This window comes from Rana temporaria, chromosome 1, assembly GCF_905171775.1.
Source record: "Rana temporaria chromosome 1, aRanTem1.1, whole genome shotgun sequence".
NCBI lineage: Eukaryota > Metazoa > Chordata > Amphibia > Anura > Ranidae > Rana > Rana temporaria.
In genome coordinates, this window is record NC_053489.1 from 148,523,964 (window position 1) to 148,548,728 (window position 24,765).

General features: G+C 45.6%; 1 protein-coding gene across 2 annotated transcripts in view; it reads left to right on the plus strand.

The window, feature by feature from the left end:
* Positions 1 to 24,765, plus strand: part of HSD17B4 (hydroxysteroid 17-beta dehydrogenase 4) — a 427,477-nt gene that overhangs the window by 78,450 nt on the left and 324,262 nt on the right. For both annotated transcript variants that reach the window (XM_040344026.1, XM_040344036.1), the window contains exons 4-5: positions 11,353 to 11,412; positions 18,832 to 18,853. In XM_040344026.1, coding sequence (XP_040199960.1) covers positions 11,353 to 11,412; positions 18,832 to 18,853 — 82 coding nt within the window. The remainder of the gene's footprint in view (positions 1 to 11,352; positions 11,413 to 18,831; positions 18,854 to 24,765) is intronic.

Genomic DNA, 24,765 nt, shown 5'->3' on the forward strand with positions numbered 1-24,765 from the left:
TCATTACTGACGCATATGGGACTTGGCTTCTACCAAGCTAGGGATACCAATCTACAATGATTATACTCCTTTATGGCACAATAAAAACCTGTCAGAATTTCTACACCTGCCTGATGCAGACCGATGGTCTAATTATGGTATCCTCTACCTGAACCAACTGTTCGCCGACGGAACCCTCAAACCCTTCTCCACGCTTAGCGAAGAATTTTCACTCCCCAGACACATGCTCTTTCAATTCTTGCAGATGAGACGCGCGGTTCGGGGTCCACCCTGCAGTCTGCCCCTAATCCACTTATAGCCATAATTAAAAGTACTGATCCCCGCAAATTAACGTCTGCCTTTTACGGTATGCTCATTGCCTCCGTTTCAACCAAATTGGCATATAAGCTCAAACCTCGCTGGGAGAGAGTGTTGGGCCCCCTGGAGGATGAGGAGTGGGAGAAAAGGCTTTGGAATCCTGCAAGGCTGTCTCACCCAAGCTCTCCGACAGATTGACCCAAATCTATATAGTCCATCAGGCATATCTCACCCCCCTCCAGGTTGCCAGATATAGAGGCACCCAATCTACACTCTGTCAGATGTGTGGGAGGGAGGTGGGTACGTTCTTTCATTTAATATGGTCATGTCCCAAAGTGCAGGGCCTGTGGGCACAAGCGGTAACATTTCTGCACGATCACATGAGCTCTCCGGTTACGCTGGACCCAAAACAGTGCCTACTTGGGGTGCTTCCGGATACTATAGACAAATACACAAAGACGTTCCTGCATGAGACCTTGTTCTCTGTGCGGAAGGTTATTGCTCGGAGCTGGATGCGACCCGTACCCCCTAGACTTGTGGAGTGGAAGGTGGAGGTCAATAATAATCCTCCGTACAAAAAGATTATGTACATTAACAGGGAATGCCCGACCAAATATGATAAAATTTGGGACCGTTAGTTACAGGACCCTGATACTTGTACGTGAGGCACCACAGGTCTATGTTGCCAGATGGGTGGCCTACACCTGGCTGGGCGCTCCGGTGCGGGTATGGAGTACCTGCATGGTGGGCACCAGACTGCTCTTTGTTTCCCCTGTGCATTGTAAAATGTCTCTTTGTTGACAATGACATCGGCTTTGAACTGTTGGTATTCTGACTGCTGCACACCCTCATATCATCATTGACACTTTAGATGTATGTAATGACATGTATGCACTCTCTGTTACAATAAAGTTATTTGGGAAGGGGAAGAAAAGGGGGGAAAAAAAAGGAAAAAAGAAAAAAAGAACACTCCACTACTGAATCCGGCTATGTTAAATGTCACATTTTTCATGCTAAAATTCATGTATAAATGCTAGTATGATTGTACGACTGTTACTTTTGATTATGAATAAAACTTTGTTTCGAGAAAAAAAAAATTTAACCGATGGACGCCTAACCAACAGGTCAAAACCGATCGTTGTTATGCAAAAGCATCGGTTAAAAACCCGCGCATGCTCAGAATCAAGTCGATGCATGCTTGGAAGCATTGAACTTCATTTTTCTCTGCACGTCGTTGTGTTTTACCGCGTTGGACTCGATCGTTTTTTTAACTGATGGTGTGTAGGCACATCAGACCATCAGTCCGCTTCATCGGTTAATCGGTTAACTGATGAGAATGGTCCTTTGGACCGTTTTCATCGGTTAATCAATGAGAACGGTCCTTTGGGCCGTTCTCATCGGACAGACCGACCGTGTGTACGCGGCCTTAAAGTTTGTATGTTATTAAAAAACGGCCACATGCTGTGTAGAAAAGCCTGTCTCCTGCCAGCTATTAAAGTCCCTTGCTCTCTGTGTGGAATGAGCGGTCTCTTTGAACAGGTATGACATGCAACCTCTTGCATTAGCACAGTAGCTTTGTAATCTGCAAAGAGTGCCTTTTGTTTGTTTAGGAGTTCCAGGTCTGACTTGGCATGGGGCATGTTGGATCCCTACTGAGATGCAGAGTGACTACTGCTTCCTTATAGAGGGCAAGACAGGAGACCAGCTTTTCTAGCAGCTGACTGGGCTTTAAAGACTTGAGTTCTCCTTTTTTTTTAAAGTAGATGCAGTGTTAAACGCTGTGCATCGTTGAAATATTGTTCTTAGTTTGAAAGCCTTACCATTCAGTAATGAGGGACATTTGCAAACCCTGCCAAAAAATAAAAACCCAGTTAGGTGATCAGCTTGTCCTGCCCAAGTTCTGGGACACTCTAACAATCACCCTTGGAGCGAGAGCACATATTTCTCCCAAACCCTCTCATGCACAGTGCTCTCTCTTAGTCTTGGCTACTACAGGGCAAGGGTGAGAGCACTGTGCATGTGCGAGTTTGAAACGTAGAAGTGCACCTGCTCCCAGGATGCTGGGAACAAGCTCCTTAAGCCTCGTACACACGACCGAGAAACTCGACGGGCGAAACGCATCGTTTTGCTCGTCGAGTTCCTTGTTAGGCTGTCGAGGATCTCGGCGAGGTAAATGTCCCCATTCCCGTCAAGGAAAAAGAAGACATGCTCTCTTTTTGGCTCGACGAGATTCTCGACCGTTTCCTCGTCAAATTGTACACACGACCGGTTTCCTCGGCAAAAAAAAAAAAACGGCAAGTTTCTTGCTGGTTTTTGCCGAGAAACTCGGTCGTGTGTAAGAAGCTTGACAGTTGGAGTGTCCCGAACTTGAGCAGTCTTTGGCTGGTGTGAATCCTAGTGCTTTGGCTAGAGGCATTGTGGGAAGTTAAGACCCTTCCATAATACTAAAAAACCCCATTAAAAGAGATGGATTTCCTAATGCCATTAAAATCCCTTTTACATTTGTTTTATATAAACTTTCCAGTGACACTATGGTTACCCATTTACGGATAATAGTCTGTACTACATTCATCCCGCTGCCAGACAATCCAGTTCTGTGTCTCGGCTTGTATCATATGTTTGCGTTTTTAGTTCTTTTTTTTTTTACTTCTTCTTTTTCTTTTATTTTCAAAGCTTGTCTACAAGTTGTACATGATGTTGCCTTTTGTTTTGATTAGTGAAAGCATGTATTTTACAGAAGTGTATTTATTTTCCATTAAAGACACTGCGGTGGAATGCTCTTGCTCTCAAGGGTCAGGCTCTCAAGAAGAGCCGAGTCACTGCTGTATCAGTGCTGTCCTCCAAATCCAAAATTGCCCACTAAGATTCCGCTGAGTCTAAGTATCAGAATTTCCCATCTATTTCAGGCAACAGCCTTTACACCTCCCGGGTGAAGAGCTGGATCATTTTTATTTCTTGCAATAATGCCCTCTCTCTTTATGTTCATTCTTTTTTTTTTTTTGTAGCTCAACGATAAATCTTTATTTACATTTGCATTCATTTAGTATGCCTCCTCTACCTGTAGATATGTTTCTAATCATATCCTCTGCATCCTCTCCTTGGATGTAAACTGACTGATGCCATTATTATCTCTCGGTAAAAGACTATGGCTCCAAGCCCTCTACGGTTTTTATCTGATTAATGATACTAGGATCCTTGTAGGTAATATTCTGCCACTATCTAATGCTCTTCATTATGTACATTTTGCACACAGATCTAATATATGTGTGAAGAATGACTTGATATGATAAATAACACATCATAAGCTCTGTCACTATGGATATGATCTATCGTGAACACAAAGTTATTTTGACTAGGATTATCAGACAGAAAATATTAGTTTTCTGCCATGTAAAGTGACACCTGTATTTTTGTATTAACACTTTATGTACGTGTTGGCACATGCAAAGCCCTGCAGTGTCCTTTTCTCTCACTTTTGGTCCCATGACAACTTTCAGGGGGGCAGGAAGTTGGGGTGAAGCCCTGCAACTGTGACACACACAACAGTAAACCCTAATTATTTATGCTGTTGTGCCCATATAGATGTACAATAGCAGCTATATGGGCACACGAGCATAACAATACTATTGTGCCCAAATAGATGCTATTGTGCCCATTAAAGTTGCACCGATATTGATACTAGTATCGGTGCCAATACCGAGCATTTGCACAAGTACTTGTACTCGTGCAAATGCTCCGATGCTTAATCCGATACCTCGGAACGTCAGTGGGCAGCCATGGCAGGTAAGCTGGCCAGGGGTGCGGGGTGCCGCTGCTATTTTCCCAGTCTCGGGTGTTCTGTCCAAATCTGCCCGTCACATTCCGTATTGGAAGTGAAGTCCTGTCAGAACACCGCAACACCCATCTTGGTACACCCTGCACTCAGCCGCAGTAAGCCTGCAGTCAGAAGGCAGCTGTGACCGAGTGCAGGGTGTACCAAGATGGGTGTCGCAGTGTTCTAGTAGAACGTTGCTTCTGTTACTGAATATGATGGGTCGCAGATTCTGATGGAACAGGTCTGTCTTGCTAGCAGAATTTTATCATTTAAATATTAATGAAATAAGTTGTCTCATTTTGCCATTGCCAATCAGTGCTGCATGTAAGGGCCCATCAGTGCCACCTGTCATTGCCTATTAGTGCTACCTCATCAGTCCCACCCATCATTGCACATAAGTGCCGCTCTCATCAGTTCTCACCAGTCAGTGGCACCCATCAGTACTGAATATCCGTGCCACCTATCAGTTCAGTGCATATTGGTGCCTCATCAGTGCCACCTATCGGTGCAGATTACTGCTATATATTTGTGTCTCCTCCTCAGTGTTGCCCCATAAGTGCCACCCATCAGTGCCCATATGTGCTGTATATTAATGCCCATATACTGTAGATGCACAATAGCGGCTATATGGGCACAATGGCATATAGATAATAATGTGCCCATATAACTGCTGTTGTGCAACTATATGGGCACAACAGCACCTATAAAATTGGGTTTTCTTTATCGTACATCACGGGACACAGAGCGGCATATTCATTACTATATGGGTTATATGGAGTACCTTCAGGTGTTGACACTGGCAATCTCAAACAGGAAATGCCCCTCCCTATATAACCCCCTCCCATAGGAGGAGTACCTCAGTTTTTACGCCAGTGTCTTAGGTGTTAGTCATGGTTTAGCTTGCCTCCGCATCCTTGGGATTAGGTGAGCTACCGGTTCTGTCCAAAAAAGCCTCAGCGCTAAAGTGGTCAGTAACCGGACCCCAAACCCTTGGGGTATAGCCCATAATGCTTTTCTTTTTAGAGAGCTGGACCCTGGGCCCAGAACTTAGAAAACCTTTGGGTGCCTAATGTTTCTGTTGCCAGGGTGCTATATGGGCCCAGGACAGTGGATCCTTCATAGGAACCCAGGGCCTGAAGGTCTAGACATCCCCACCGAGATGGGGGAAGATTGGGCCTCTTGCTTGGCAAAGTCCTGCGGCATGGAGCAGGTAAGTGAGGGGAAAACTTGCGGAACTTGGTTCTTAGCAGGTTTTTTTCTGGGGGGTCACAGGGGACATGCCTAAAGTTATGCACTGCATCTGGCAAACTAGTCACATATCATAAAGATAGGATGGCTCTATATGTATTATTCCCCATAAGATGTGACCTCCCTTGTAGTGTTGGAAAAGCATTGAGTGGGGCCTGTGTGATATAAAAGTATATGTGTGTGTCAGAGAGCTGTGCTTACCTGCAAGCCTCCAGGCGATGCTCCATTCAGTCTTCCTCCTCAGAGCCTGCAAAGCAGGCAAAACGCTGACCTCCTCGTGGTTCCAGGCTGCAGGCTGCAGTTTGCTGGAGCAGAGAGGTCCCTTCCTCCCAAACCCCCCCCCCCCCTGTCGGGAGGGGCATTTCCTGTTTGAGATTGCTGGGGGGGGAAGGGCGGGTCAGTGGCTTAAGGAAGGGGCGGCCCTTCCTTGTTTGTTCCATACAGCTCATCAATACTTTGGAACTGGGGAGGAAAGACCAGAGCGGCAGCACGGGGCGCCGAGGACACACAGTGGCCAGAAAGGATATTGCAGTCTTCAGAAGACTGTTTTTCAAGCCTAGCAATAGGCTGTTTCTTTTTCATCTCATAGTTTTTCTTTGCAATACTACTCAGGGGGACAGAATGTTTTTTCTTTCCTGGATTTGAAACAAAAACGAAAAAAAAAAAGAAAAAAAAAAAAAAAAAAAGTAATCTAGGGGAGAGGAAGCATTTTTTATCCCCCAAACAGGTGTTTGGGCAATTAACTTTTATAGTTCCAAATACCAATAGGTAGCAGGTGTACCTCGGTATTGTACCATGGCATCCGGAGAGTCTAAGGTCTCGGACAAAGTTATGCCGCTGCTTTCCCCACAGGGAGCCTTGGGGCCATCGGGATCTGGGGCTGGAGCTGGCGCGGGTCAGTCCAACCCTAAGATGGTCACGGACGAGGTATTACTCACCTCTTTAAGAGAGATGGAGAAAAGAATGGGAAAAATGATAGCCACAGCTATGCGGGGCAGTAAACGGATTAGATCTCCGTCGCCCGAGCGCAGACCCTCAGAAGAGGAGGTCCTTTCCTTAGGGGAATTGGACGACCTCTTGGACAAGGACCAAGTAGGTTCAGGGATCGAAGATCCGGATACAGAGGAGTCTGGAGCAGTCTCCCAAGGGGAGAGCTGGTGGACTCGAGCCTTAACGGACTTGGTCCATAATGCATTCAGCTTGCCAGTACCAGATCTCCAGGTATCTACGGTTTCAGCTTTGGGCTCACTGAGGGCGCCTCAAAGCAATGCAGTATTTCCGATCCACCCTCTACTAGAGGGAGTTTTGTTCCAAGATTGGAACAAGCCAGAAAAATCTTCTTACCACCTAAAAGATTCTCTGCCCTATATCCTATGGAAGATAAATTTTCCAAGAAATGGGCTACTCCTGCAGTGGACGCAGCCATCTCATGTATTAACAAATCATTAACATGCCCTGTAGAAAACATACAGGTATTCAAGGATCCAGTTGATAAACGCTTGGAAGCACTACTTAAGAACTCCTTCACTACTGCAGGGGCAGTAGTACAGCCAGCTGTGGCTGCGATTGGGGTTGCTCAAGCATTATCGGATCAGGTTAAGCAGATGCTTAAACTTATTCCTGCCCAGCAGGCAGAAGAATTTTCGGATGTCCCTAGGGCCATATGTTTTACAGTAGACGCAATTAAGGATTCTATCCAGCAAGCGTCACGTTTATCGTTATCCCTTATCCATATGAGAAGACTCTTATGGTTAAAAAGCTGGGAGGCCGAGCCCCCATGCAAGAAGCTCCTGGTAGGGTTCCCCTTCCATGGAGGACGACTCTTCGGAGAAGACCTAGATAAATACATTCAAACCATTTCAAATGGCAAAAGTACTCTCTTGCCAACTAAGAGGAAGTTTCAGGGGCCTGCGTTTAAACGACAGTACTCCCCTGGGCAGGGGCCCTCTAATGCCAAACAGTATCGACGGCCTCCTGCGAAAGCAAACTTCGGCTTCAACAGCAAATCACAAGGACAGGCTGCTAGAGGCAGAAAGCAGTGGGTTCGCAAACCAGCAAACCCAGCCCCCAAGCCGACCTTATGAAGGGGCGCCCCCACCCACGAAGGTGGGGGGAAGGCTGCGACTCTTTTCAGAGGTTTGGGAAGCCAGCATTCCCGACGAGTGGGTACGGTCTTCCGTGGCCATGGGCTACAAATTAGATTTCCTAAGGTTTCCTCCTCTTCATTTCCAGGAGTCGAGGATTCCAAACGATCCGGAGAAAGGAGCCGCATTAATGTCGGCATTAAATCATCTACTTTCCCAGGAAGTAATAGTAGAGGGTACCAGTCCTGGAACAGGGGCTAGGTTTCTACTCCAACCTATTCATCATCCCGAAGTCCAATGGAGATGTCAGGCCAATTTTGGACCTAAAGATGGTAAATACATACCTAAAGATCCGCTCATTTCGGATGGAAACCGTGCGGTCAGCAGCTACCACACTCCAAAAGGACGACTTCATGGCGTCCATAGACATAAAGGATGCCTACCTTCATCTTCCAATTTATCAGCCACATCAAAGATATCTACGCTTCATGGTGGCTTCGCGTCACTTCCAATTCGTGGCGCTTCCCTTCGGGTTGGCTACGGCCCCCCGGGTGTTCACGAAGGTCCTAGCTCCAATCCTAGCCAAACTAAGGATCCAAGGGGTCACGATCCTAGCATACCTGGACGACCTCCTAGTCATAGATCACTCGTCTCCCGGCTTGGAGCGAGCAGTGGTCCTCACGGTCCAATACCTCGAGAAGTTCGGCTGGGTCCTATATCGAGAAAAGTCAGCTTTCCTGCCCACAAGGCAGTTGGAATATCTCGGCATGAGTTTAGACACAGAACAACAAAGAGTGTTTCTACCTCTGAGGAAGGTCAAAGCCATCAAGGAATTAATCCTACTGGTTCTAAGCAAGAAGGAACCGACTATTCGCCTATGTATGAGATTACTAGGCAAGATGGTGGCCACATTCGAGGCGGTACCATACGCCCAGAGCCACACTCGCATCCTGCAGGCAGCCATCCTGTCAGCATGGAGCAGAAGGCCACAGGCCTTGGATATCCCGTTGCCGCTCTCATCAAGAGTCCGACAAAGTCTGTGTTGGTGGTTAGACCCTCAGAATCTACTGAAGGGGAAGTCTTTCAGCCCAGTGGCTTGGAAGATAGTGACCACAGACACCAGCCTGACGGGCTGGGGAGCAATTTTGGATGGTTGCACTCGCCAAGGTACTTGGGCAACGCCAGAGAAGCAGTTGCCCATCAACATCTTGGAGCTCAGAGCTGCTCGACTAGCCCTCAGGGCTTGGACGTCAAAATTGCAGGGGTTCCCGGTGAGAATTCAATCAGACAATGCCACGGCCGTGGCATACATAAATCACCAAGGGGGAACCAGGAGTCAAGCCGCTCAGAGAGAGGTGAGCTTGATTCTCCTATGGGCAGAGGCTCATGTGCCCTGCATATCGGCAATATTCATTCCAGGAGTGGACAACTTTCAGGCGGACTTCTTAAGCCGCCAGACTCTTTTGCCGGGGGAATGGTCTCTGCATCCACAAATCTTTCAAGCACTCTGCCAAAGATGGGGAGTGCCGGACGTGGATATCATGGCATCGAGACTCAACAAGAAGCTAGACAGGTTCATGTCCCGCTCAAGGGATCCGATGGCCTGCGGAACCGATGCGTTGGTTTGCCCTTGGCATCAGTTCAAACTTCTTTATGCGTTTCCCCCGCTCCAGTTACTACCCCGCCTGCGGCGCAGGATCCGGGTGGAGCACATACCAGTCATCCTGGTAGCTCCAGCATGGCCCAGAAGGGCATGGTACTCACTAATCTTAAAGATGGTAGTGGGAGACCCTTGGACTCTTCCTCTACGGCCAGACCTGCTATCGCAAGGTCCGATCCTCCACCCTGCCTTACGGCATCTAAATTTGACGGCCTGGAAGCTGAATCCCTGATTCTCAGGGGTAGAGGTCTGTCTCAGAAAGTAATCTCTACCCTAATCAGAGCCAGGAAACCGGTCTCTAGGGTGATTTATTACAGGGTCTGGAAGGCCTATGTAGGCTGGTGTGAGTCCAAGCGATGGCTTTCTCGCAAATTTACCATCGATAGAGTATTAAGTTTTCTCCAGCTAGGAGTGGATAAAGGATTGGCATTAAGCATAATCAAAGGACAGATTTCTGCTCTGTCAGTGTGGTTTCAGCGGCCGCTGGCCACCCACTCGCTGGTTAAGACCTTCCTTCAAGGGGTCTTGCGTATTAAACCTCCAGTTAAATCCCCGCTTTGCCCGTGGGATTTAAACCTTGTTCTGTCAAGTTTACAGAAACAACCGTTTGAGCCGTTGGCTGAAATTCCTTTGGTTTTACTGACAAGAAAGTTAGTATTTTTGGTCGCCATAGTTTCCGCAAGAAGAGTATCGGAACTGGCGGCCTTATCCTGTAAGGAACCATATCTTATTTTTCATAAGGACAGGGTCGTTCTCCGCCCTCATCCTTCCTTCCTACCGAAGGTTGTATCCAGTTTTCATTTGAACCAGGATTTGGTATTACCATCCTTCTTCCCTAAACCTACTTCCAGAAAGGAAGGGTTGCTGCATACCTTGGATATCGTCAGGGCCATGAAGGCCTATCTTAAAGCTACAAAGAAGATCCGGAAAACAGATGTGCTGTTCGTATTACCGCATGGGCCCAAGAAGGGGCAGGCAGCTGCAAAGTCCACCATTTCTAGGTGGATTAAGCAATTAATCACTCAGGCCTACGGCTTGAAAGGGTTGCCTCCTCCAGTATCATTAAAGGCTCATTCTACTAGGGCCATGGGCGCCTCCTGGGCAGCACACCACCAGATCTCTATGGCTCAAGTTTGCAAGGCGGCAACCTGGTCTTCTGTCCACACGTTTACAAAGTTCTACCAGTTGGACGTAAGAAGGAAGTCTGATACAGCCTTTGGGCAGGCAGTGCTGCAGGCTGCAGTTTGAGACCCTCGGAATCCGGGGGCTCCTCTTTTTTGAGTTAAATTTAAAATTTAAGATTATTTTTCTCAACTAAGTTGGATTTATTATGATTTGAGTATTTCTCTAAATTAAATCCTTTTGTCTTGGAGATGTTCTCCCTCCCCTCATTGTGAGCATTGCTTTGGGACATCCCATATAGTAATGAATATGCCGCTCTGTGTCCCGTGATGTACGATAAAGAAAAAGGGATTTTTAATACAGCTTACCTGTAAAATCCTTTTCTTGGAGTACATCACGGGACACAGAGCTCCCACCCCTCTTTTTGGGGACCATTTTGGGAGGCATACTGCTTGCTACAAAACTGAGGTACTCCTCCTATGGGAGGGGGTTATATAGGGAGGGGCATTTCCTGTTTGAGATTGCCAGTGTCAACACCTGAAGGTACTCTGTGTCCCGTGATGTACTCCAAGAAAAGGATTTTACAGGTAAGCTGTATTAAAAATCCCTTTATCTGCGCTTTAGCAAAAAATTGTATATCCCGTGGGTTTAGTGCGCTTTCTGTAAGCACACCAAAACTCCTGAATGCCTTGCTAGGTCATCTCGCTAACAGGTCTCTGTGCCCGATGATCTTTTGCCTACCCCTGTATTAGACCATATACAACAACCATGTACAACAACTTTGTAGATGTTTGTCACACCCATACAGTGATTTTATAAATAGATCCCTTAGAGTTGTTGATCTGAAATGCACATAAAGTTTAAAAAATCTGATTTGTGTACTAGCTGCATACCCCTGCCTCGCATATCGAAGACATTGGATCAGCATTGGGGAACTAGCAGCAGTGGCAGCCTCTGTATTCTCTTGATACAGATTTAACTGCACTTAAATATGCTTTCAGCACTTCGAAGTGTAATGTATGTAATTGCATGGAAATTACTGTATAAAAACCCACAAGCTGTGTGAAGGTTTATTCCTATAATCTGTTTCTTTTCACAACTTTTATTTCTTTTCTTTCCCTTTTTAGACTCGGTGGAATTGGGAGAGAAACTTGTACAAGCAGCCCTGGATGCGTTTGGACGGATAGGTAACCACTAACTTTATTAGCTTTTCTCTTCTCTTCTGTTTGGTGAATTATTGACAAACGCAATAGAACTATTTTAAACGGTGTGTTATTTGATTTCAGTCATCTGCGTGTGAGCATCTGAGCGAATGATAAGCAAGAACATTGCCGTTTTATGTAATTGATTTGCGGACCATTTCATTAATTTGTGTATTGATGTTGTCTTCAGATTTCATCTTCCTCTATTTTTCAACGCTCTTAAAAGCTTCTGAGCGTAAAAGTTTCTCAGATCTATAAAAGTGATAATGCTGATAAAATGATTGCTTCTTTGATGGAAAGTCTTTTTCAGCAGAACTTAGCAAGTATTAGGATTTCTTCCTAAAAACAGTAGGAGATCGGTCTAAGTGGTAAGGGGAACATGGTGGTTAACAGACGACTAAGCCTAGGGTGAAGATTTGTTGTCTGAAATGGCAATTTAAACCTAAGTACCCAGCTATCTTGGATTCCACATATTATGTCCATTTGGTGTATGGATTTTCAATCTTTCCAGATGTTTTTTTCTATTGTTTAAGGATAACTCCTAAAAAACAATGTGCGTTGTAAGGGCTCGTGCACACAGGTCTATTGGATAATCTACCTGGAAGCCAAAGATGTTGCGTACAGTCACTTGTACAAATGAAATGCAGGATATGGCTGTACGGGGGTATACTCGACTCCAAGTATAAGCATATAGAGATACAGTATGTCCCTAGACTCAGACTGTCTGTGTCTGTAAGCATTCCCATGTTTATGCTTGAGGCTGCATACTATTGTATATAGCCATATCTTGTATTTAATTTGTACAGGCGACTGTAGGCAACACCCGTGGCTCTCGGGCGCATCAATTTGTTGTTTAAGTGCGTTCATAAGCCCTTTATAAAGGGCTCAAGCTGAAAGGACAGGTTTTCAGCCTTGTCCGTTCTTTTTCAAAGACCTCTGTCTTTTCTGTTCTTTGCTGTTCTTTGCAAAAGTGTTTTTTTTCTTCAAGGTATATCTAGCATGAGGTCCCCCATTGCAGCACCATGTGTTTTCTTAGGATCTTGGCTCTCTGTTCTGCAGAAACAACCCTTTGAACCCATCAGGGATATTTATTTAGATGACCTCTCCTGCAAAGTAGCATTTTTGGTTGCTATCACATCTGAGACATATCCTTAAAGTGGTTGTAAACCCACAAAAAAAAGACAAAGGGCATAATAAGCTAGTATGCATATAGAGTTACTTCTCGGTATCACAGGCTCTGGCACTGTGATTGTCCGGAGCTGTGATGACGTTGCTCCAGTGCTGGTAACGGCACACTAACTGAAACAATGGCTCGAATGTGCCCTTGCTTCAGTGGGCATGTGCCGATGGGATATCTCCTAAACTGTGCAGGTTTAGGAGATATCTGGTGTAGCTACAGGTAAGCCTTTTTATAGGCTTGCCTGTAGTAAAAAGTGGATTGTAAGGGTTTACAACCAAGTTGGTGGTTCTCTCGCATGGAGCTGTTCCTCATACTTAGACAAGGTTTACACCCAAAACCATCCTTTCCTCCCAAGATGGTATCAGTTCACTTCACAAATGACGTAGTGCAAAATAAAATACAATTGTGAGCATCAGAAGTTCTTGTCCCCAGGCAGAAAAGGGATCAGGCCCTTCATTAAAGTGGTTGTTGACTCACTGTACTACGATCATGCCATCCCCTCTGTTTATATAATGCTATGTGTTCTTAAAAAAAAAATGTAGATTATATCAGAGCGGCCCACGTGACTCCTCGGCTCTCTCCTCTGCCTGACTAACAGCTATAGTGGGCAGGGCCAAGGTCTGCCACTGACATCAGCTGGAGGGGAGGAGAGAGAGCTGAGGAGTTGCTTGAATGCCGGGAGCCACTCTGATATATATAACATTTTTTTTTACAAATTATACTGTACAACGCATGCACGGGTACACACAGAATTATATAATGGAGTGGATGGCATGCTAGTAGTATAGATATGATTGCACCAGGAGTGGAGGATCGTGGAGTGGACAGAGCTGACAGGCAGGTTGGGGAGGGGGAGGAGGACACAAGAGAGCAGGGCTGCGGATGACCGAGCCATTTAAACTGACCACAGTGTCGGGACTCGGCAACCATGATAAACCGTGGTCAGTTTACAGGAGGGATCGGTAAGGTATTTTAGGTGATACAGGGGGAGGCAAATTACACAGCACAAGTAATGTGCTGTATAACTTGCTTTAAGAGAACAGTATCTATCATTATTTTTTTAGGGTAATAAACGCTTTAACACATTTGTAAATCAGGTGAGTCAGGGGTGCTTTTTGGTCCTAAAGAAAACAAATTTAAAAAAAAGATGATCATTATTTTACTTTTTTTTTTTTACGAACCAGTGTATGGCAGCCCACACTAGCAGAACACATGTTGGTAAGACAGAGGAGTATGTCTACAACATTTCTTTGGTTGATTTGATCTAATGACCCTTCTCACAGACTGGACGCTATTGTTTTCTGTTCACATTGACAGCGGTAGTAGTAGCAAGTCACACAAAATTCTTGTTAATATTCAATGTCTTTATAATAAAGTATTTGCTACAGTATATGCATTGCGTAGGCCTGCCCTTGTGCTGCAGGGACCTTCTTTCACTTGATATTCAGATCATCCACTTGGTAGTGTCAGAGGAGGTCTGAGTCACACTGCTTGCAATATAAAAAAAAAAGTGATTTGTGTTACTGGTATTGGGGCTTTTATATTCTTGATACAGAGAAGTTTGGCAAATGCTAAATGTACCCATCTGTGGCATTGAAAGTCCCCAGAGCTGAAGGCTTGATCATTTTTTTTCTTTTTGCTCACTAAGCTAGGGTTGATTGCATTTAAAGAGAATTAACAAAGTATTGTTGAATCATCGAGCCCATGCAATTTACATAACATAAAACAAGGTCTTCAAAGCTTCCTGTAGTGAAAAGTGATTAGAACACCCCTGTGTTTTGGCTACTTACATCTGTTGTTGACAGGCTATGTTTAATATCTTTTGAATGGCAAAAATGATGGTGGCACTAAAGAGGCGGTTTCTTAATTATTGCAATTCTTTTGAATGTTGAAGTCTCTGCACTCCTAAGGGATGTCGTTTTTTTCTTTTTCTTCCTTTTCTTTTTTTTTTTCTTTTTTCTTTTCTCATATTACACTTTGTTTTTGTTTCTATCATTTTATTAAAGATTTTACCAAAATTTATAATCTAGACATATTATCAATAGTAATCCAAAGGCAGAAAAATTGCCAATTAAGTGGAACTTCCATTAGACAAAACATACTGTACCTGTCGCAGATAAAAAACCGGCATGAGTTCCCCCCCAGGGGCATACCAGGCCCTTAGGTCTGGTATGGATTGTAAGGAGAACCCCTACGGCGGAAAAATGGCGTGGGGGTTTCCGCACAATCCATACCAGACCCGTATCCAAGCACGCCGGTAGCCTCCTGAGCCGTAGCAGGCCGCATGGGGGGGTGGATGCTCTGGGGCAGGGCGGCGCCCTGTGGCCCCCCCACCCCAAAGTACCCTGTCCCCATGTTGATAAGGACAGGGCCTCTTCCCGACAACCCTGGCCGTTGGTTGTCGGGGTCTGCGGGCAGGGGGCTTATGGGAATCTGGGAGCCCCCTTTAATAAGGGGGCCCCCAGATACCGGCCCCCCATCCTAGGTGTCACCCGCTCTCCGGGGTGTCTTCTCCGCTCTCCGGGGTGTCTTCTCCGCTCTCCGGGGTGTCTTCTCCGCTCTCCGGGGGGTCTTCTCCGCTCTCCGGGGGGTCTTCTCCGCTCTCCGGGGGGTCTTCTTCCGTCTTCTCTGCTGTCGTCTAGGCGCTCCTTCGGTTCTTCTCCCGCTCGCGCTCTCCGGTGCCTTCTTCGGGGCTGGCCGCCGCTATCTTCTTTGTAGCTCTCTTACTAGCGGCGGCCAGCCCGGTCTTCTTTTCTGCATTCTGCCTTCTTCTTTTCTTCTTATGTTGACTCAACGCTTCCGGGACCCACGGAGCATGCTGGGACTGTGACGTCATAAGAGGCCTATATAAATCGCCGCCGCCTCATACACCCGGCATTACAGTGGGAGGAAGCGTAGAGTCAACATAAGAAAAAAAGAAGGCGGCAAAGAAGACCGGGCTAGTAAGAGAGCTAAAAAGATAGCGGCGGCCAGCCCCGAAGAAGGCATCGGAGAGCAAGCGGGAGAAGAACCGGGGAGCGCCTAGACGACAGCGGAGAAGGCCCCCCCGGAGCTGACTAATAAATTATTTTAAAACCCTGTGTTGTGTTTATTTTATTGACCGTTTTCCTCCAGGTGAATGGGTAGGGGTACAATGTACCCCCATACTCGTTCACCTAGGGTGGCGGGCTGGTTTCTGGGGGCCCCCCTTATTAAAGGGGGCTCCCAGATTCCGATAAGCCCCCCGCCCGCAGACCCTGACAACCAACGGCCAGGGTTGTCGGAAAGAGGCCCTGTCCTTATCAACATGGGGACAGGGTACTTTGGGGTGGGGGGGCCGCAGGGCGCCCCCCCTGCCCCAGAGCACCCACCCCCCCATGTTGAGGGCATGTGGCCTGGTACTGCTCAAGGGGGGGGGGGGACGCTCGCTCATCCCCACTTCTTTCCTACATACCAATTGACATGAATGGGCTGCTTGCACACGAGGCACACATTCACAGACTGAGTGTCAGATCTTGTCTAAATACAGTAATACCTTTTTAGAAATTCTTTCCCTCCCCTTTTTTAACACACACAAACACACACTCTCTCACACTCACACTCACACACTTGCATTCTCTCTCACACACACACACACACACACACACACACACTCACACTCTCAATTTACAAGAATTCTCTATATTAAGGTGGATGTAAACCCTCACATATACCTAGTGAAGTGAACAACCTCGGATGATACAGAGATGAAACAAATCTGCCTACATAAGTTTAACATGTATATCTGCTGTCTTCAACTTGCTATATTCTTCAGCAATTGCACATGGTGTTACACATTTTTTTTTTTTTTGTGTTCGGCACTGGCATTGGATTGTTGGCATACAGCCAAGACAGCGGATTGGAGGAAAGGCACCCCCCCTTCCGCATAGGCAGAGACTTGCAGAGCTGTACTGTGACAAGACAAGCTCTCTGCTAATCTGTTTTATAGCAACCTCCCTTCACCCAAACTTCAGGCTGGTTTTAACTAGATTGACAGAATCAGGCTGATAACAAAAGAACAGAGCAGCAGAACTTGGTGCTTTAGAGCGAGATATGAAAACACTAGAGATAGATGTGCCCAAGATACATTTCATTAATTCGGTTTACGTCCACTTTACAGCTTGCAAGAAAAAAAAGCTTTGACCCTATCTACTCACAAGACTGACACAGAAAAGCAATTGCAGCACTTTCTGCATTTACAAAGTTCCCTTATGAGTGTTCTGTAAAGTCATAAAAGTGTTAAGGCAAGTGTGTGGGCCTTAAAGGAGAAGTAGGGCCAAAGCTCTTTTGGTCCTACTTCTCCTGTGGGTCACAGGAGTGCAGTTTTTTTTCTGCATTTCTGTGACTCCTATTCAGCTGACAGCGGGCTAAATTCCACTGCGGAAATCACTTAGCCAGTCAATATAATACATATCCCCCCAAAAAATATAAAAACAAAAACAAATGTATTCATTAGTTTAGGCCAATATGTATTCTACATGGTAAAAAAAAAATCCAATAAGCGCATATTGATTGGTTTGTGCAAAAGTTATAGCGTCTACAAAATAGGGGATAGATTTATGGTATTTTTTTTTTTTTGGGGGTTTTTACTTGTAATGGTGGCGATCTGCGATTTTTAGCCGAGTGACACTTTTTGGGGACCGGTGACATTTATAATATTGATCGGTGCTATAAAAATGTGCTGATCAATGTATAAATGACACTAGCAGGGAAGGGGTTACACTAGGGGGCGATCAAGGGGGTTAACTGTGTTCCCTGGGTGTGTTCTAACTGTGTGGGGGCTGGGCTGCCTTGGACAACAAAGAGATCGCTGTTCCTCATCACTAGGAACAGCAGATCTTAGAGTTGTCCGCTGACAGAATGGGAATCCTCTTTATTTACTTATTTCCCCCGTTCTGCCTCTCCTCACCGCGATCGCGTGTGGATGGCGGACATGAAGTACGGGAATGTCGGTTTTCGTAGGAGAGCAGACCTGCCGCCGTATATATACAGTGGCTGGTCGGCAAGTGGTTAATCTACATGCAATATCCTGCAGTGTTTAGCTGGTTAGTGCGCATGGGGGGAATAATTTACCACTGTGTATATGCCCACATGTGTGCCTCTATAGTCACAGGAGTTGCTCAGATGTGATAGGGAGGAAATGCTCAGCTGAAAATTGAGCATGTGCAGAGCTGCCAACACTACTCTGCAAAATCACCAGCTGAATTGGGGACATGGACAGAAGGGAGTGATAGAGATCAGCAGGATCAACCAATTTCGTATTCTGTATTCTGCAAAAAAAAAAAAAAATCTCATAATGACTGAGTGAGTGTGAACCGCCTGTAATACACCATTTATTGGTAGCTTTTTATGATGTGGGTTTCGTGACATTTAAACCCAGACTTTAAAGGGGTTGTAAAGGTTCATGTTTTTTCACCTTAATGCAGGGATATGCAATTAGCGGACCTCCAGATGTTGAAAAACTACAATTCCCATCATGCCTCTGCCCTTGGGTGTCATGCTTGTGGCTGTCAGAGTCTTGCTATGCCTCATGGGACTTGTAGTTCTGCAACAGCTGGAGGTCCGCTAATTGCATATCCCTGCCTTAATGCATCCTATGCAATAAGGTGAAAAAACATATTATGATTACTGAGCCCCCCCCCCCCCCCCTTTTACTTGCCTAAGCTCTGGAAAATCCTGCGTCGCTAACACGCTCTTCCTTTGCCCGGTCTCTGCTCTTCATTGGATAGATTTATAGCAGTGCAGCCATTGGCTCACGCTGCTGTCAATCAAATCCAATGACGCGGGCGGTAGGGCCAAGTCCTGTACTCTGCGGCAATGGACGCAGACAACAGGACACGGGAGCGCGCCTGCAAGGTAACCCCCTTGGGAGAGCGCTTCCCAGAGGGGGTTATCTGAGGCGGGGAGGAGCTGAGACAGCCTCCGAGGGACCCCAGAAAATGCTGTTCGGGGCCACTCTGTGCAAAACAAGCTGCACAGTGGATGTAAGTATGACAAATGTATGTGTGTATAACCGAACAGATTTTTATCTGTCATTCAGATGCAAAAGTAGACGGCTAAAGCAACTAGTGGAACTTGCATAAAGTTAAAGAAAATAGCCAGCATGCTTCCTTTTAGGCATTTCAGCATATTTATTTGGCACAGTTTAGTGTATCCCATACTGAAAATATATGCAATACTAATATTTTTATCATTTTATTTTACAGACATTGTGATTAACAACGCAGGGTAAGTAACTTGTCAGCCATTTGCATCCATTTTATCAGTATCCAGCTGGGAAGAAGCAGTGTTCTCCAGTAATTTATGTTTCCCTGTGAATAATGTGCACACCGAGTTCTCGCATAGCTAAGTTTGGAAATGCGAATTCACCTTTTTCTAGTTGATGTTCTCTGTTCTGCTCTCTAGTGTGTACAGATTGGCATCACGTTCTGCTGCTTTGCTTCTCATCTTGCTGCTTTCCTGTCATCTATGTAGCAGTGTGCTGGATAATGATATAGGACAACACCTGTGTAAAACTGTCTAACAGACTTCTTCTCCAACAAGAGAGTTTCCATGCAGATCATTATTTATAAAAATAAATAAAAAATTACTTGCCAATTTAGTTTTATGACTTTAAGGAGTTTGTTTACTTTATCAATCTGTATGAGTTGGTACAATTCTCAAGCACCAATTTGTTTTATGTTAATAGTTTTAGAGATCCTGGCAATACACTAACTCGATGATCCCTAGTCTTGTGGCTTATGAATTCTAAATGGTCACAAACAACTGGAGAGCAATTATCTTAAATAGGATGCCTTTTTTGGGCATAGCAATACATTCTAGGAACAGCTTTTACAGGTGTGCTAAACTAGCAAAGGGGGCATTCTGGTTTGCAAAAGGGGTTGTTAAACCCTCATGCTTTAATGCATAAAATGCATTAGATATAGAGTTCCACCCAAAAATGGAACATCCGCTTTTCGGAACCCCCCCTCCGGTGTCACATTTGGCACCTTTCGGGGGGGGGGGGGGAAGTTACCTGTTTAAGGTATTTGCACCCACTTCCGGGCACACTGTTCCCAGGAGAGAACAGGGACCAGTGAGAGAGCGAGGCGCTACTCGAGCATGCGCAGTAGGGAACCGGGCAGTCAAGCGCAATGCTTCACTTCCTGATTCCCTTACTGAGGATGGCGGCGGGGGCAGCCGAGGGACGAGCAACGCTCGGCCTAGGCTGTCGACATCGTGGGCGCACTGGACAGGTAAGTGTCCATTTTTTAAAAGTCAGCAGCTGCACTATTAGCTGTTGGCTTTTTAAAAAAAATAAAAAAAAATTGCGTGGACCTCCTCTTTCAGGTGAAAAACCTTCTGTGGTGCTGCAGCCCCCCAACCCCCCTCTTTTACTTACCTGACACCGATCCTTCTCTGGTCGGGAATGAGCACACCAGCTCTAGCTGGTGTCTCATGTCCTGAGTTGGATAGATTGATAGCAACGCAGCCATTGGCTCCTGCTGCTGTCAATCAAATCCACTGACACAGCGTCGTGGGGTGAGGCCGAGTCCTACATTCTCTGTGATTGGACACATATGTGGGACTCGGGAGTGTGCCCACACGGGTGTCCACCAAGGAGAGTGCTTCTCCAATGTGGACAGTCTATGTGGGGGAGGAGCCACCAACACCGCTGAGGGACCCCAGAAGAGGAGGAGCGGGGGCCACTCTGTGCAAAACTAACTGCACTGTGGAGGTAAGTATGACATGTTTGATTTTTTATTTTTAAAACAAGGGTTTACAACCCCATTGTAATGGAAGTTCATCCGAATACTAAAATCTCAATCTACAGGCATCTACAATCTAAGACTAAGACTAAGACCCCTTTCAAACTGAGGAGTTTTTCAGGCGGTACAACGCTAAAAATAGCGCTGCTATTCCGCCTGAAAAACTCCTGCCCAGCTACCTTAATGTGAAAGCCAGAGGGCTTTCACACTGAGGCAATGCGCTGGCGGGAGACAAAAAAATCTCCTGTCATCAGCATCTTTGGAGCGGTGAGAGAAGCGGCGTGTATGCCGCTCCTTCCCATTGAAAACAATGGGAAACCGCGGCAATACCTCTGCAGAGGCGCATTGCGGGCAGTTTTAACCCTTTATCGGCCGCTAGCGGGGGTTAATACCGCACCGCTAGCGGCCGATTCCTGCGGCAATCCCGGCGGTATAGTGCTAATATTTTTAGCGGTGCTATACCGCTAACGCGGCTCCCGGTCCAATGTCAAAGGAGCCTGACTTATCTAGGCCTGTAAAGAAAGAAATCGCTATGCTTAACTTTTCTGAAGCCGCTGCGGTCTTGTCTCCAGCAATGGAAGCTATGTGCAGGACACGGCTGACAATGGCTGGGAGGTGACGTCATCCATAGAGTTACTATGGGACTTCCATTGTCGGCTGCCTCCTTCGCACCCACCTCCACAGAGAAGCCACCACTGACAGCTCAGCGTGGGGCTGGATTGGCTTCAGAAAAGGTATGTATAGCAATGTCTTCTACAGGGCTAGATAGGTTAGTCTTAGATTGTGGATGCCTGTAGATTTAGAGATTTTAGTATTAGTGGTTATATTCTACTTTACTACCATGTTGGACTACTTAACATGTGTAGAAATATGCTTTTAGAGTGGGAGTGGACATCTGTGGCCCTCCAGCTGTTTCTTTGGGATTCTTGCTTGTAACTGTAAATTTTGCAGTGCCTTATGGGACATGTAGTTGTTCCAAAACAGCTTGAAGGGCCTCGGTTTCCAACCGCTACTTTAGAGTTTGAGGAGCTGAAGCAAATTTGAGAAGTAGGACACTGTTATTCCCCTATTCTGTACATCCTATTTTATATCATCCACTGTTTTTAAGTTAGAAATAGGCTTTCAGATGGTATTTTTTTAATAAATTGCTGGATGGCAGTTGTATGTAATTTCCATGTGATAAAATAGTCAGGATCGCCAAGATACAAATTGGGGAGGACACACCAGTTGCTAGCTTCCTCTAGGTATCTGTTTTTTGCTTTAAAAATGTATGCAGAGGTTTCCTTTAAATAATACATTGCTCCACTGTCACCGACCGTCACCTTCTGTCATTGCCTGGAAACTACACTCGAGTCCCAAGAAAACATAATGAACAAATGAACATTTTAATCAAGTTTAAATTTGCTAAATAAATTCAAGGTGCACCTAAACAAAAGTTGTTCAATATCTTAGAAATTTTCTTTCTAAAGCTGCTACAGCCTGAGTAGAAAAGCCTGTCCCCGGTCAGCAGGGGCATAGTGGGACATCTGCTCTCTGCAGGGAAGCGGTGGTCTCATGCAGAAGTCTGGCATTCCCCACAGATTTGTGTCAGACCTATAGCTCCGCAAACGACAAAGCTCAAGCTCCCCACTGATTGGAGATCTCTTCCTCTAATTCAGCAGGGGGTGTGTTGGATCTCTGCAAGGAGATCACTGCTTCCCAACATAGAGCAAGGGTCCCATTCAGGCAGTGTAGAACAAGGGTCTCAAACTGGTGGCCCTCCAGCTGTTGTAAAACTACAAGTCCCATCATGCCTCTGCCTGTGGGAGTCATGCTGGTAACTGTCATTCTTGCAATGCCTCATTGGACTTGTAGTTTTGCAACAGCTGGAGGGCCGCCAGTTTGAGACGCCTGGGAGGCTTTTCTACAGCTGTGGCTGATTTTCTAAAAACTAAACTGTAATACTTTGAACACATTTTTTTTTTGTGTGTGTACAGTACCTTGGATTATATTTGGCTCATTTGAACTGAATGTTCCGTTGTGTTTTAACCCCTAATGCTGCCTCCCAATGCTCTTTAAGTGGGCTTTTAAAGTGTCCTTAAGGCCCCTTTCACACTACTGCAATACTCTACTTTGTGTAATAAAAAAATAATAATTTAAAAGTACATTAATAAACCATGTCAAGGCCATTGTGTCATCATTAAGAAATGTATTAAATTATAAAAATAATTTAACATGAATGATCTCCATGGAAGAAGAGCTGCTGGTAATCAACTCCTATCCCCCCCCAAGCCTCTACATCGGGGATATGCAATTAGCGGACCTCCAGCTGTTGCAGAACTACAAATCCCATGAGGCATAGCAAGGCTCTGACAGCCACGAGCATGACACCCAGAGGCAGAGGCATGATGGGATTTGTAGTTTTGCAACATCTGGAGGTCCGCTAATTGCATATCCCTGCTCTACATTGTGTGTCATATAAGGGAATGGCTAGCAGGCGAGGGGACCCTGTCAATCATCCCTGCTAGAACTGCCCCTCAGTCCTACACGGTTTGTCACCTGGGGTGGAAGGGAGGGGGAAGAAGCTTCAGACAGCCTGCTGGAGTCACCCCACAAGCTGATGAAATTAGTTGCATGGGGAGTCTTCCAAAGCAGAAAGACAGTGAGCAACTTCCTTACCAAGATCTGACGGGGCTTGCACACTGGGTGGCAACGGAGTTTGCAGGGGATCGGTTGCTAGTACGTTGCCACTCAGAATAGGGAAGTCGGATGAAACAGCAGGAATAACAGGATATTTCATAAGATTTCATACAGGCAGGATGGAAAGGTTATGAATCCAGGGAGAGACCATAATATACTGACACATCGAGTGGGTTTAATGACACTTTGATGCCTGGGAAACATTGTGCCTTCTGTATAGTCTGACTGATGCGATTGGTTCTCACAGTAGACATATGACCGATATCCCATCCCACTAGCTTCCAATCAGAAGTTCTGTCAGTGTGCTGGGAGTACACTGTAGGGGCATTTTTTATTTTATTTTTATTTTCTTTATTTAAGTTGTGGTTGAACAAAACGGTATGGCATTGCATATCATAGTCCATGAAATCCATTAATAGACCGTAATACCACCATGTCAGAATCAATGGATATCAACAAAATAACAGGCAAGGTACCAATACAGCAATCTAATGTATCTGTAAACTGTGGGCAATGGCATCTACAACAAATATATCCTGTTTTTTAATCTGCAGTGTGGTGGGAACCCAAAAGATTTGTCATAAACCTACCGGTAGGAAAAAATAAAATGGGAATCACACTAACTAGAAGGTACCGAACCATTGTGAGGTAGGGAGCAAAATGTGGATAGTGTGCAAAATATGTCTCTCGGCCCTGTCCTCAGGATGGCAGCACCCATTGATCAAAGCATACTGTGAGATTGTTTTCTTAGTAGTAAAGAAAAGGGACGACACTCTGATGTCTAGAAGGAAAGTAAGAATGGAAGGAGACAGTAGGAAGGGAGTTATGCCGCGTACACACAATCGGTCAAACCGATGAGAACGGTCTGATGGACCGTTTTCATCGGACCAAACCGATCGTGTGTGGGCCCCATCGGTTAATTATCCATAAAAGGCAATCTTGTTTTAAATTTAACCGATGAATACCTAACCGATAGAAAGAAAAAAAAAACGATCGTTTGTAGGCACGTTCATCGGTTAAAAACCCACGCATGCTCAGAATCAAGTCGACGCATGCTTGGAAGCATTGAACTTCGTTTTTTTCAGCACGTTGTTGTGTTTTACGTCACCGCGTTCTGACACAATCGTTTTTTTAACCGATGGTGTGTAGGCATGACTGACCATCAGTCAGCTTCATCGGTTAACCGATAAACGGTCCATCAGACCGTTTTCATCGGATGGACCGATCGTGTGTACTGGGCTTAAGAGGAGGGGAAGGTAAAGAGCTTTGGTGGGGTCCATGAAACATTTTCATTTCTGGCACGTGCTGGAAATGCAACACTCCCATTGGTTGTGCTCTCAACCAAACTATCAAACCAACCAATGGCTGGTGTCATAATTGATCCCATGTGAAGCATTGTGGCAGTTGTAGAATAAACAAAGGCAAGATGGCAGCTTCCTTGGCTGAAAACGATGGGGCATTTACTTGCACTTTAAAGAAGCTGCTCAAGCATATGTCAAATATTCATCTGAAAACCAGAACATATCCCAATATAGCCAGAGTGTGTTCCTCCATCCTGTCACTAAGGGCAGTTGTCATGCAAGGGCATTCTAAGCAGGCAACCTCAGACTGCCGTGGGCGCATATGTTAAACAACTGTGTGTGTTAAAGCACATTTCTTTTGCCACCACATATGTGTTACACGGTCAGCAGGAGGTAAATTCATCTGAGGATT